The 14,988-nt window shown below is 42.5% G+C and overlaps 1 protein-coding gene across 7 annotated transcripts in view; it reads right to left on the bottom strand.

Moving 5' to 3' along the window:
• rbms3 (RNA binding motif, single stranded interacting protein) overlaps positions 1 to 14,988 on the bottom strand; it is a 299,179-nt gene that overhangs the window by 3,063 nt on the left and 281,128 nt on the right. For all 7 annotated transcript variants that reach the window (XM_044336701.1, XM_044336707.1, XM_044336702.1 and 4 more), the window contains 2 exons: positions 9,110 to 9,220; positions 1,323 to 1,412 (listed from right to left, as the gene is read on the bottom strand). In XM_044336701.1, the coding sequence (XP_044192636.1) occupies positions 1,323 to 1,412; positions 9,110 to 9,220 (201 nt within the window). The remainder of the gene's footprint in view (positions 1 to 1,322; positions 1,413 to 9,109; positions 9,221 to 14,988) is intronic.

Raw genomic sequence — 14,988 nt, 5'->3', positions numbered from 1 at the left:
CACAGTTCAGTTAAGCAGTGAAAGAAAGAAAAAGCATCTTTCATCTAACAATGAAGCTACCTTATGGGGAGGAAAGATGAATAATCTGAACTGAAGTTGTTAAATAAAATATGAAACACAAAATGCAGAATGCAGAGGTAACATCACCTTACTGTGATTTGACATTGCATGGGAAGACAAATGTATATAATAAATAAAAAATTCTTTAGTACAAAATGTGCTATTTATCCTTGCAGGATTTTACATCTATATATGAGATAATAAAGGATGGCTGTGTGGACTGAATTCATCAAAACAACCCCTTGGCCTTTTTATGTGTCTGGCATTACCGATAGCCCTCATCACTGAGTCATCTCAATCACCTTTAACAAGCTCTCAAGGATACTGTGTCCTGTACATACATCAGCCCTCCAGACACCGGCTGATACAGTGATATACACCCCGCTGCTGACGCTGGCATTGAGAGGACGCTGGTGAGGATGAAATAGGTAAGAGGCGCCCTGGGCTACACTACAACTACATCTCTCTCCATCGTCCCGCTCCTTCATGAGGAAGCCAGTAACTTTGTAAGGAGGGGGAGATACTGCAGGAGGGGGAGGAGGAACTAATGGGTCTGTCAGGGGAAACTGTCAGTGTCTGTGGCTGGTGGGCTAACCAGAGCTCCGTAGCTGACGGATGCGTGTGTTCCAACTACCTACCAGCCCGAACTGGCTGTGGGTAGAGAGAAAGAGAGACAGCACCGCTGGCACTGTGTCTCACTTCAGCTGCTGTCATCTGATACACGACTGATAGTCCATCTAAATACGACCGCACTGTCAGCCGCCAGACAGCCGGCCCGCTCTCCTCACCGGCCTGCCTGCTTGCGTGCCTGCCTGCCTGCCTGCCTGCCTGCCTGCCCGCCTGCCCGCCCGCTTTCCACGTTCATCATTTCTCTGGCTGGACTGCACGACCTGCCAGGAGCTCAGACAGCCGCTGAGGAAGTGACAAAGTCTGTGTTGCACTTCAAATGTCTTTCCCAAATACTATAAAACTTCTGACTCATCCTGCTTTGCTTGCAGTTTTCATGCTTGTTATTCACTGGTGGTGTGAGGCCATTTGTTTGGGGAATAAGAACAATTTTCCGTGCGCTTCAAATGTAATCTGTCTATTTAATGACTGTTTTGGTCTGTTGATGTGGTGAGCAGGTTTAGAAATAGGCATGTGAGCGCTTGTGGGTGTAAGTGAGTTGGCTGTCAGGAGAAATGAAGGCCCTCCTTTGGGTAAACATCAACAGATTATTTTTGATTATTGGCAAGTACAGTGTGCATGCGTGTGGGTCTTACTTCGACAGGGACGGCTGTTGGAGGCACAGGAGTGTACTGGGGAATGTAGGTCCCTTGCATAGGCGCCGCGGCGGCTGCAGCAGTCATGTACTGAAACACAAAGAAAAGACACACACACATCAAAATCCTTGCACATGAATATAATATGATTATAAATAAATATAACATGAAACACACAAATTAAAAGCACAGATATAAAATATGATAGCTGACAATGAGTACTTTCCAAATATCAAAAAAATATTATCTCAATGCCATCCCAAACCACTGGGAAAAGGAGCTTGCTGTGCCCCCAGCGTCCTTTGGAGGGCGCTAAAAGAATATGTGTGCACGCTTAAGAGAGCAGAGCAAAGCAGAAGACAGCCTGCGAGATAGGCAGACGAGAAGGAGGAGGAAGAGGTATCCTGCTGCTCCACCAAGACTTCACAGGCAGGCAAATGCACCGGGCCACAACTGAGAAGATGATAAAAAGTAAAAAAGAAAAAAAAAAAAAAAGAAGCTAAAGGGAATGAAGGGGAGTGAGAGAGAGGGAAGAGAAAGCAGGAGGTCTGTTGCCTGTGGCCTATATTCCTTTAGACATGCCTGCCCTGGCTTTTAACTGGGTGCTAGCTCGCTCCATGATGGCCATTTTACAGATGTGACACAGGTTCCGTTACATGACAGCCACGGGGCTTTCACATGCAATATGAATGAAGACACGGCACTTTGTGTGAGCCTTTTTTCTCTGACTTGCTGTGAATACTTTGTGTGTGTGTGTGTGTGTGTGTGTGTGTGTGGTGGTGGTGAACACGCATGCCAGTGAAAGCCTGAATTGCCAGTGTGTGTGCTTCTTTTTAATTAGCACATGCCTGTGCATAAAAGATGACTTATCACTTTGTCTGTCCAACTGTGTTCTCCAGCATGCAGCTGTGTATAGTGTGTGTGTGTGTGTGTGTGTGTGTGTGTGTGTGTGTTGGGAACATACATGCATGTCTGTGTTAGTGTGTGAGTGTGTGTCTGTGTGTGTGCCTTTGAGAGACAGACAAAGACAAAGAGGCTTGGAACGATAATGCTGCAGTACAGCGCCAACGGATGTGATCCCAGATAAAAGCCACCAGGCTGCCTCTCCGCCTCTCCTCGTCTTCCTGCTGCTTTTCCGGACCAAGGAAAAAGGGAAGTACTATCCCGTTCTTCTGTCTTATTTTTTCCTTTTGCCTTTCAGTCCCTCTGCCAGTACGAAAAGTGTAGCGGCAGTATGCTATAGGAGGCAGTAATGGAGGGGATGTGGAGGAGCTGTGGAGCCTTTCTTGGCTGTGGGCCCGGCGGTGCTGGTGAAGTGTCATTACCGGCAGCGTTGCTAATGGATCGGGTACGGCTCCACCGCTCACCGCTAATGAGAGCAGCTAAAGGCCATGGACATGGGTGATTAACTCCCCCACCGTCGCTACACATGGCCAGGAGGATGCCCTAGGATGGATGTTAGTGTGCGTTCATATGTGAGTGTGACTGTGTGAATTTAAGGTTATCGCACCTTCAGGGCTGTCACACTCAGGATGGGGTGAGACGGCATATCCAGACTTCCTGACACATTACCACATTACCTCTCTGTGTCATCCCTTCTTCCCCCTCACCTTCCTGTCACTTCCCTCTCTCTCTCGCACTCAACCTGCTATCGTCTAAAAGGGCCTATCAGATTGTTGAAGTGACCTTCTCCCTGGTGAATCGAAACCATGCATACCAATTTTCCTCAGACTTTTTGTCTTCACCCCTCCTTCCCATTTACTTATTCAGCCAACTCACCTGTGAGGGCTGCATGAAAGCAAATGAAGGGAAGCGGGAGATAATTAGCAATATCAAAATCTCCCTGTCAAAGGGAGCGTGTCCATTTGAAATGTTATATTTCTCTGCAGGACTGCAAAAAGAATTTAAATTAGATTTAACAAGAAAATTTAATAAGATAAGATTTTTTCTCCTACCATAACCATTAGTTAACCTATTTAATGTGGCAGGTTGAGCAGGGCATATTTCTGCAGTCGCTGCTGTGGCAAGTCAGGGGATGTCAAGCCCGGCTCCAGTGAAATAGGTTGCTATGGTGATAAAGATGGTTTTTGTCCAATCTCAACTCTTTTAATACTTCCCTGTCCATAGTCAGGGGACAGGTTTGGGCAATATAAAGCATCCCTAATTGGCAATAAATGGTGTTTCAGTCCTGTAGCACACAGCCACACATATACATCTATGCACATGCACGCACACACACACACACCTGCGCCTGAAGCAGATGGCGGGTGTGTATGTTTGATGAAAGGGAGGCCTGAATAGCTCCTTAACGAGGCTGGTGTGAGTAGAATCCTTAAGTCTCTTCTCTACCATCACTCTCCATGACATACACCTATAACTACAGTCTAAAGTCAAACCGCAATGCAGCAATGCCAGGACAAAAATCCATACCATAGACGGACCCATTTTGGTACCACAGTGGTTTGGGCAACAGCTTAATATACTGTAAGAAGGTGCAGCTTATGTTTGATGGATAAAAGGATGATGAGATAATTTTCTGCATTCAGTTTTCCACGTTAACAAGAATACAATCTTCCTAGATTGTAGTTCTGACTCCGGTGTAATGGAGCACAGCATGTTAGCATGTTAAAATGTTTAAGTAAATCATCCACTTCTCTGTCAGTCTCCACATCTATCAATCCCATCTTTGGTGACGTGCTGTTCTGTTGCATCGTCTGCAAGGTGGAGGATAACAGTTGGTCAAGGCAAGAGCATCCAGCTACTCAGTGTAGGTTATTAATGGCAGAGCGGTGTGAGGATGGGCTCTGATGACTATTGATCTTAGCTGTGGGACTCCAACATGATGGGAACTATTGGGGCTGCACACCAGCAGCTGTGAATCACAGCACTGTACCACTTCACCAAGAAAAGCCCTCCATATCTCGGCCCCTAGGCTATGTTAACACCCTGCCTGAGGAGATTTATACTGGCAAATTGTCAGTGTCATCTTTTAAATCACCTCTTTAAACACATTCTTATCAGCAGGTTTTTACAGTATATGATTTTACTGGTTTACTAAGTTTAAGTATAGATGCAGTTGTTATATCGTAGTGCTCGTTTGTTATAAGTGTCAATTTTTGTGTAAAGATGTGTTTTTTTTTTATTTAGGCTTTTAAATTTGGTAAAGGTTTTTCAGGTTTTTATCTTTAAAGCAGTATTAACAGATTTTTTTGGTCAGTTGTGGGCAGCACAACAAGCACAACAATGACAGTGATTTAATTTAATTTCTTATTAAGTTGAAATGGTGAAGGTGTTAGCAATCTATTTACACATCCAGTAGATAGGAGGCTAGATTAGCATTCATGCAAATCCAACATTCACTCATCATTCATCACTATTACTGACCCCAAATTATACATGTGATTTTTTTGCTACTTTAAAGATTGCTTGATGCAGCTTGAAGTAAAAGTAAAACACTATTAATAAACCCAAACTGTGCAGTAACCGCTTCCCTCTGTACCATAGAGCACGCATCGATAAGTCTCAAATGACAGAATTGCTGCTGGTCTTTTTATTATCCAGATCCAAAGTTTCAGGCATAAGATCTGACTGCACCCCTGAGTCTGCTGCTTCCTGTAAGCCGATGCCCTTAATTCTCACACAAATTCAGAATTAAGTTAATATTTAGCACACGATTCAGATTTAGAGTACATAATTTAAATTCATAAAACAAACTTTGAATATAGATCACATATTTCAAATTCAGGACATTAAATTTAAAGTGTGGCAAAACTCTTGCACCATAGTTCTTGGCTGTGAGCCCTCTAAAACATTCAAAATGCACTGTAAAATTTAAAAATGCAATAAAAGCATGTCCCTCCCTTAACTACTTCCCTCAAGGTCCTGCAAGGACCTCTGCTCAGTGGCTCTGGGAATCACCCAGGTGTCAACATGTGTTACTGTCTGAATGTGAAGCTACAAGAAAAGAGTGTGCATGGTCAGTAAACTTTTCCCGGGTGAGTGAAGGTTAAATATAGCCATGCACAGTTATGGAAATGCAGAATAACATACTGTACTCATACTTCCCAAAAGAAAACAAAGGGAAACAGCCCAGATAATAGCGGAAAGCTCCTCACACAAATCTGTCTTCCAGGGACACAGAGGCTGTCAATCACCACTGTCACCATGACAACAGAGACCTGGGTTCTACATGCCATGACAGGAATAGGATGGAGAACACAGAGGGAAGGTCACCTCTTGTCATGTCAAACACTGTGTCGCTCACACACAAACGCAGACATTGACATGCGTGCAAACACACACGCACATGCACACCAACACACACACACAAATACTAAAATGACAGAGCATATGCACATCCACAGCGACACAGTGGCATGTGCAAACACCAGCCATGACAGATAGACTCCTGTTAAGTGATGGGAGCTCCAAGATGGTAAATAAATCAGTAACAGAGCAATATGCACCAAACATGATAAAATAAATCAGTGAGGAGCATGGATGGCATGTTTATGTGTGCCATCCATAAACAGTAAGCCTGAGGTTTCTAGCATTCTGTAATCATGTTGCCAAGACCGACAGACACCAAACTGAGCTGAGTGAGTAGAGATGTTTTTTTAAGACAGAACATTTTCTGGAGAAGAAGCCGAATTCCAAAGCAGTGACCATCAGAGAGCACTGATCCATGCTTCCTCATTATGAGGAGAGGATTTCCTTGCCACTCCTGTTTAATAGGCCTGACCCTCCGTGCCGATCAACACTCTCGACGGCGCAAAATAACACAGCGTTCTCGGAAAGCTACGGTCACCACACCAGTTCCACTGCTTGGGTGGACCGGGAACATTTGGTTCTTTTCTTGGAGAGAAGAAAGCCACAGCCATACACAAACAGCCGCAGAGAGTCCTGGAACAGCCAAGAGTATTCTGAGGTGTGGCTTCTCCTTCAGCGGCCAGAGGCATGATAAATTGTTGACGTTGGAGACGCTGCTCATGGCAGGTGCTCTTCTGTGGCGAATGTTAAGTCACGTGACCAGTGGGGGCAATCAAAACAACCCTACCACATGCGTGTACACTCGAGGAATGTGCTCTGAGAGTATGTGGTGTCAAGTCCAGTTTACTACATGGATAGTTAAAGATCCTGGTTCCCAACCCCTCTTTTAACAGACTTTCCCAATCAGGCAGTATGAAAGAGTTTTCACATCTGGCTTAAGAATGAGCTTTATAGGAAACACGTCTCAATTCCCAGAGATGATCAAGTGTGGCATGCCGTGTGTGCAGCTCAGCCATAGAAAAGTTATGCTACACAGCATATCGCCTCAGGAAAGCTAAGCAGGCAGAAAGGGGAGGGGCAGAGAGAGTAAACTAGAAATAAAAAAAAAGGAGAGAGAGTGCCTTAACCCACTTTCTGCTATAATACAACCCATCAAACATCAGAAGCCATCATCATAGATTAGCCTGTCTCTAATCCAGGCTGTTAGCACAGCTGGGGCAGATTAGGGAGGGGGCATTCCTGACAGAGCCAACATGGCGTCACAGTCGCTGACAGCTCACCTGGAAACACATGGGTAACTGTACAATACAGCACTGTTCCAATCATACACACACACAAAGAGATCAAACGTAGTGCCGGAGCAAAGCTGCCTGCTTGCCTGCCCCCGGGCAGCAGGGTTAGGGCAGGAAGTCAGGCTTCAGAACTGTGTGACACCTCTAAGTCGACTTGATCCTGAAACAGGGGGGAGTTCCTGGTTTAGGGGGCAGTGACTGTAAGCATGTGTGTGTGTGTTTGTGTGTGGAATAAAGAAAACTGATGGAGTGATAGATTTGATGTGTGATTTAGAGAGTGAGGGAGACAGAAAGTGTGAGAAAGAAACAAATTAGAGGGTGAAAGTGAGGAAGGTGGAGAACAGAGAGCCCTGTCACACTGTTAAGCTTCGCAGGAAATCTGTTTAATGTGGAAGATCAGGGAGGAAATGTGCTCTCCCAATATCTGGTGGTGAATGCATGCAGTGTAAAACAAATGATACGGCAGCTCCATGGCAGAGCACATGTGGCGACAGCCTAAGACGATTTGGCTCTCTTGAAAAGAAAAGTAAAATCCCTGTCTCACTCAGTGTGTACTTTGTTTCTGAACTAAATGAATAATGTTTCCCAAAAATAAGAGGCCTCCAAATTATCCTCCTGACCCATACCTATGGCGTAATGGAGACCTGCTGTTTTCTTTCTCAACACTTAATTTTCTGTCTCAACTCTTGAGAGCGGATGTACTTTTAGATATTTAGTCTTGCTGGACTTATACTATATGATGAAAAAGAATAACAGTGAAACACTTAGCCATGAATACATTTTAAGTACCTGTCTATGAACAGATTTGCAGTGGGAATAGGTGTAGTTTCCAAAATTACGTCATGGGTTCATCAACCCTAAAAATTACGTGTATGCTACTCCCTGCATTTACATTCATTTATCAATCTAGCAAGTAATACATGATGAAATTGGTTGCTCTGCTTTCCAAAGTGATGGTAATTTAATAAAAGATTAAGAGATGCTATGTAAATTGCTGTGTCAATTATAATCTGAAGATGGGAGTTGGCAAATGTGGAATGATGATGAAATGATGAGATCATCCAAATAAGAGTTAGACCAAGGTCAAGATGAATTAGTACATTATGAGTGGAACCTGATTTTTTTTTTAAAAGCATAGAGACCATAGTTGTCAAAGTAGTTACATGTCCCTGAAGAAACAAAGTATCACAACTTAAAGATCAACATTAACTCTCCATAGGAAATTACATGGTAATTTATCTACACACACACACATGAAGTAAAAGGAGTAAAAAAACATAACAGTTAGCCCATCAGTAAATTAACAGTGGCTTAGAATGTTGTATTAGCCTCGGGCAGCCAACGTGGTATAATAGCCATGTTAGCAGTAAACTGCAGAAAAACTAATTAATCAACATTCACAAAACAGCTGTAATAAAAAGAATACCTACAGATAATGCTCTAACAACAGCATTTGGGGAGTAGGTAAAATATGGCTGTCAATATTTGGTTGGTCACAGATGTGACAAAAGACTGAGATTGTGTTGAAAATCACCCACTATTTACCCTATTATCTCTACCCTACGCCATTGTATTTGAGTATCAAAATGCTAACAATCCCACAATGCAACTCTCCACATTTTAGAAATGCTAAAATTACCGTGTGACTCTACATCTGATGGTGATGATGCTAAATGATGATGATTAGTGAGTGCCCTGAAATCTTGTTTTGCTGCTCATTATTAAGTTAAGTATTTATTGTCTATTATACAGGGAGCAGTGAATGAGTGAATAAGGGAATGATTTTGGACACAGCTATGATGTCACAATGTAACACAATACAATAATAGAACAATAGACACAGAATGTTCAACTGAAACCAACTGCTGGTGGCAGAATAAGCCTGTTTTAGGAGGCTATTGTAACTTAGTATCAACTGTAAGCAAAAATGTAGATTTAATTGTTTGTTTTCCGGAAAAATCATGAGAATTCAGTTGTTTTTCCAGCCCCGAGTAGTGTTTCCACCTATCAGACAAGCAGAAAGTGCACAAAGCACTTCCTGATCCTCCTAAAGCTTACTGCCGGTAACAACTGAAACCGCCTCAGATGAGTGTATCAGCATTTTGATCAACTCTTAGCTTCTCTCATCCGAATTACGGCAACTATAGACAGTAAGAGCACGCTTGTGTTCGTGTTTCGGTATGTGGATGGTATCCATTATTGCAGTGCAGTGAGGATTATACTCACACTTCCTGTAGTGCCCAGGGACAGATGGTTCATCTGCTGGGTGAGAGGGCCCATCATGCTGGCAGGCTGCATGGACATAGTGTGGTCCATGGCTGGCGTGATCACTGCACCCTGGAGGAAGGAAGGAAGAGACAAGGAGAAAGTGAGAGGAGAAGGGAGCAACAGAAGAGAGGAGATTTTGTATATTCTTTAATTCCTCTTTTCAGATCCCCATTAGCTTCATTAGCTTCCCTGTTAGCACAAAGCGATTGCTAGTCCTTTTGAAATATACAGTAAATCAATGGAAAAAGAAAAGACAGAACAAGTGAACTGATTTTGCAAATGACAGGAGGTAGATATGAGTGTTTGTAGAAAAGAAAATAAGGTGAGAGGAAGGACGGAGGTGGCAGGGAAGGTTAAAGGAAGTTGAAGTTGGAATGGAGAGCAGGAGAGAGAAAGCAAACAGGAAGTAAGGAGCAGAAAGTTGGGGAAGTTTTTTGGAATTGTCAAAATGATAAAAGCAGTGAAGAGAGTGGGAGTGGGAGAGAAAAAGAAAAAAAAGGGTGGGGCCCAAGCAGGGGTGATATAAGGATAAACACAGCCAGAGAAGAAGAAGAAGGGAAAGGGGACAGTGTCAATAAACAGCGACAGAACACAGGGATATTTTCAAGATCAATACACACTATTGTCTTTGGTCCATCAAAATGGTCAATATCTGCGTTCATTGATTGCTGAGAGAGGATGCTTCTCCTCTCTCACTCCCTCCCTGTCTCTCATTCACTCACTCGCGAGCCTCCCCTCCTGGTATAATGCGTGGCATGTTTTCCCTAACGGGCAGATGAGAACGCTAGGAGCTTCTTTTTCACGGTGCAGTGGAACATGAGGGAAAGTGATGAAACCATTGTTGCTCTTTCATCCCTTGTCATGATAGCTCCATTTCCCCAGCACTGATGCCTCGGGAGGAACGCGTTCAAAACCAAGCCCTCTTCCTCTGCTCGGCTCGCGTCTCTTCTCACTTTGTGTGTGTGTGTGCGTCTGTAAGTGTGCCTATGTGTGTCTGCGGGTAAGCCTGCAACACACTCTGTGTAACAGCATTTGTGCACAAGTGTGAAAAAGATAGAAAGTGTCTATGTGTGTGTATATAAGTGTGCAACTCCAATAGCGTATACGTGTGTGTGTGTGTTTGTGCGTGTGCATGTGCGCACCCCACTGGTGACTCTGTGTGGGCTTATTGGAGAACAAACTGTGCAGACACAGCCTGTCAGAATCGCTCTGCTTGTCTACTCCCTGCATTCACAACACAGTCAGCTAACTCTCTCTCTCTCTCTCTCTCTCCTCCCTCCTCCCCCTCCTCTTCTTCCTCTCCCTCCTCAACTCCATATGCAAGCTTCATGTGATCCTTCACGGAGTTTCACCTCTAGACAAAAAGAAAGAAACCGGGTGGAATGAACAGAAGTTGAGGAGCTGCAATTAGTGGTGAAAGAAATGTTCAGATCCTTTACTAAAAGTGGCTGTAATCGATATTTTTACAACAATGGATAAAATGTGTGATGTGAAAGGTGTCGTTCATAGTGATTAACCTAAAGATAATTTTTTGGCTTTCAGGCTCTCAATTTTGCTGTCTTTTTACACATTTATTTGTCTTGTAGTTTTCAAAATGTTATGATAGCTTTTTACTCATCAATTTCATTGCTTAGATCTGGAGATGTAGTGACATATTATTGCAGGTTTATGTAATAATGTAAACAATATAAAGTAAAAGTAGCGCATTTAAAAACATATTGTCATTGTTATATTATTATATATTATATAACTGGCTTATTATTACTGATGCCTTTATGTGTAAGCAGTATTTTAATGATGTCTTTGGTCAAGGTGAAATTAAATTTAACTACTTTATATGCTGTTGGGTATTTTACAAGGTGACTATTTACAAGGTGGTAAATATAGCTGTCAAATAAATGTAGTGGAGTAAAAAGTACAATGTTTCCCTGCAAAATGTAATGAAGTATAAACTAGCACATAATGGAAATACCTAATACTTAGTTCCGTTCTACTACTGGCTGTGATAGATGAAAAAAAAAGTAGAGGGGAAATGAGGAAAGCGGTAGAAAGTGTTTGTGAGGACAGGAGAGAGATGATTAAGGAGAGAGCTGATGGAGGTCATGAGGAAGACAGCGGTGAGGAGAGGCGGATGGGAGGGAGGGAGGAGAGAGAATTTGCAAGGAGAGGGGAAGCCAAGGGACACACAGTGAGAAAGCGAGAGAAGACAAAGAAAGAGGAAGAAAAAGAGAGAGGGCGAGGAAGGGAGAAGGGAAGAGAAAGAGAGGAGTGAGAGGGAAGCAGCAGGAGCTGTGGGCTACCTGTTACTGATTCAGCCTCTGACAATGCCTTTATAATGGGAAAGGGAGAGCAACGGAAAGGCTTAATTCACAGACGTGTCAGGGAGAGTTAAGCCGATTTGTGATTTCGATTTTCTGTGTTTGTGAGACTGAGTGTCTGTGAGAGAGGGGGTTTTAGTGTGTGTGTGTGTGTGTGTGTGTGTATGTGTGTGTGTGTGGGTGTCTACCTGGTTGTGTGTCTGTCCACAGACAGACTAGAGAAGAAAGAAAATGAGAGAGACTGACACAAAGAGACAATATATATTTTTTGATTTGTCCTCTGTGTGTGTGTGTGTGTGTGTGTGTGTGTGTGTGTGTGTGTGTGTGTGTGTGTGTGTGTGGAAAAAAGAGAGGAAGATGAAGAGAGAGAAACATAATGGATGCTGCAGATGTATCTGTTACAAATGTATGAGATGATCCTCACAGATCTCCTCAATGTATGCACATGTTATGGTGTGTGTGTGTGTGTGTGTGTGTGTGTGTGTGTGCCTGTGCGACTACATGTGTGTCTGTGAGAAACCCATCTTGCTTAAGATGGTATTGATCCTGCTCCAGACAGGAGACAGATGATATCAGCGTCCTGGTTGTTAAATACGTTGATATACACTCAACGACTAGAGACCATGTACAGTAAATAAGAAATCTTGTAAAAAATCTTACAACCAGCAGTGTTTTTTAATGACTGCTCATTACAAGTAAATAGCGACTGCTACGACTGATGGAGTGCTGATCTGTATCAGCTGATATTCATTTCTCAGTCTTTGAATTTGCTGATCAGATATAACAATTGTAAAATAGGCAAAGCAAATACATAAATGTCACACAGATAGTGAGTGTTTTTATTGCCTGAGCCATTATGGCTGAAGGATCTCCACCTCGCCTAGTAAGCTGTTTACATACAGCACATTTAGGTGGGTAGTATATTTGGGCTGTTAGTATCTAGCTGGGGGAGTCTGATAACACGGTATGAGATTACAAAAAAAAAAAAAGAATATTGTTATTCAATAAAACAGTATTTGAGGATTATTTCTTTGGTTTTGTATGCCCACAACAGAAGCCAATTTGCTTGAATGTGACTTTGATCGCTAGTTTCTTGCAGTATTTCATCCAGTTTTGTGAATGTGAAAGCAACATCACACTGGGACTGACGATGACTACCATCAAGCATTGTAACTGAGATGTCACTTTTTGGTGTGTATCTGTGTGTCTAAAAGATATACAAAACAGCCTTTTTAATGTTTTCTATCTGTTTTGTGAAGCAGTTGAGTGAGACCTAGCCAGACTTTTTACGGAAAGAAGGATACCTTTGCTTATTTTGGGAGGTGTAATCAAGTATTACAAAATGTAATGAAGCACTGGTCGCAATAAGTATCCATCTTTAATATAAAATAACAGTATTTAGAGTAAAAATAGGAGCATGAAACCTTAGAGCGAGAGACGGGTTATGTGTTTTTTTTACTGTATGTCTTCTGCAGAGGCTCCGGATAAAAATCTTGTAAAAACTGGCTGATTTTGATGACTTATAACCATGATCAGTATCTATAAATTCTGATCAGAGCACCCCTACAGCCAACTATTTTGATCATCTCTATTGCTGCTGCAGGTTATAATATCCAACATTATTGCCTATCTACAGTGTTGCTTCAAACTGTTGCTGATATATCACTACCTTCGGGCGGTAGCAATGCCCTCGCTCTGACTGAAAACAGCCCGAGGCCACAAAGAGAAGCTTATATACACCGATCCTCACCTCATAGGTGATGATGATGTTTCACTGCTAGTAGAAAGGTCTTTGGTTATGGAAACCAGTGTTCTGTACTGTTTGGACAATGTTCACAAAATCACTAATAGCCTAAAGAAGAAGAAGAAGTAAGAAATAAAAAAAAAAAGTTTTCAAAGAGAATGTGCTTTCTGACAGGTGAAACATGAACACCGGTGGGAAAAAAGGACAATTTCATTCAACACAGAAGAAAAAAGGCACATTAAAAGCCTCAAAAATGCTAAACAATGACCACGGCTGTATCCCTGAGTCTTCAACTCAAACAAAGCATCACTTGTGTTGTCCACATGAAAGAGGACCCGCGCTTGACTCAACACATTCCTCTGTGTATTTGACAGTTGGGTTTCTCCATGTGAGGTTCTGTGGTTTGGATACTGATGCTGGTGTGTATGTTAGTGTGTTTTGTGTCTGCGTAAATGTGACACACACACACACACGCTGCTGGATACTTGCACCAGCTCCACGCCATGGAACTCAGTAATTCTGCTGAAGGGTTAGTACTGCAGACTTTTCTCCATCTCCAGTGACACACGCACACAGACTAAGCTTGTTCAGTCAGTCGTTATTGGTCTGGAAAGCCTGGTGTTATAATAGAACATCTGCTGATGATTGACTGGTAACTATATACAGTACAGAATGCCAGGGACCCTAAATACTACAGGCTTGCCCACCTGATGGGTATATGAAACTGTATCCATAGAAACCACAAAATAAAACACAATATTGGCTCTGACATGATCTGAATGTGTGTGTACTGTAAGGGCTCTTAATTACCTTCTTCTTTATTTGTTTTTTATTCAGACTTTACAAAAACTACCCATAACTTTGCCTTTGCCTACCTCAACTATGGCCACAGTTTGGAGACGCCCTCAGGCACCTTCTCTGTTCTTGTAAGCCCAGAAAAGAGAGCCAACATCCTGGGTCTTTTGCTCTAATCCGCAGCATGAATCCCTCCTTGGGGCAAATAAGACTACCAGGGCTGCCCTACTACTACCGACACAGTCTGTCTATAAGAGTACCATAGACTAAGTGAGGAAGGTGAACTGCTCGTTTTACCCGACAGTTAGATTGAAGGAGCAGAAAAACAGCGGTGCACGCTGTTGAATAGCAATAAATGAAGCCCAGTGCCACACAAGTTGACACTGATGCAGAAAGCTGCTTATCTAGCCCTCTGCCATCATGTTGAAATTTGAAATCTCATTTTTAAGGGTTTTGAAAAGCCTAATTGCAAACATGAGAACCTACAGGGAAATCATTACTGTGAAAATGAAGCAGCCGAGGGGCCACAACAATGTATGTTAACAGATTAATATGTGGAGCCTGGTACTGATGAAGGATTTCTCACCTCTGGCAAAGATGTTTATCTACTGTGTATCTGTTTGTCCTCCACAATGAAATGAAAATGAGAGGGATGATGGATCAGCTCCCTTCCATTTATTGATTTATTTGTCTGTCCATCATGTGCAATATCTCAGATGATGCAGGTTGAATTACAATAAAAACCACCGCGATTCAGAATTTTCAAAATTACACCAGTTGGAATGGGTGGTGCTGTAGGCTACAATTAAAATATGGTGACATATTTGTTACTAATTGGCCATGATTGATATTGTTCATAACAATTGTTGTACATGAGCATGTGTGAGAAAGAGAGACATCCAAACAATTAATTTAATCAGAACACTCATGGTAATGAGGTTATTATCAAAAAGTAATAACTGACATGTCCTCATTGACAA

Source organism: Thunnus albacares, chromosome 19 (assembly GCF_914725855.1).
Source record: "Thunnus albacares chromosome 19, fThuAlb1.1, whole genome shotgun sequence".
NCBI lineage: Eukaryota > Metazoa > Chordata > Actinopteri > Scombriformes > Scombridae > Thunnus > Thunnus albacares.
Note: the sequence above shows the minus strand (reverse complement) of the source record. Positions and strands in the feature narration are given on the sequence as shown.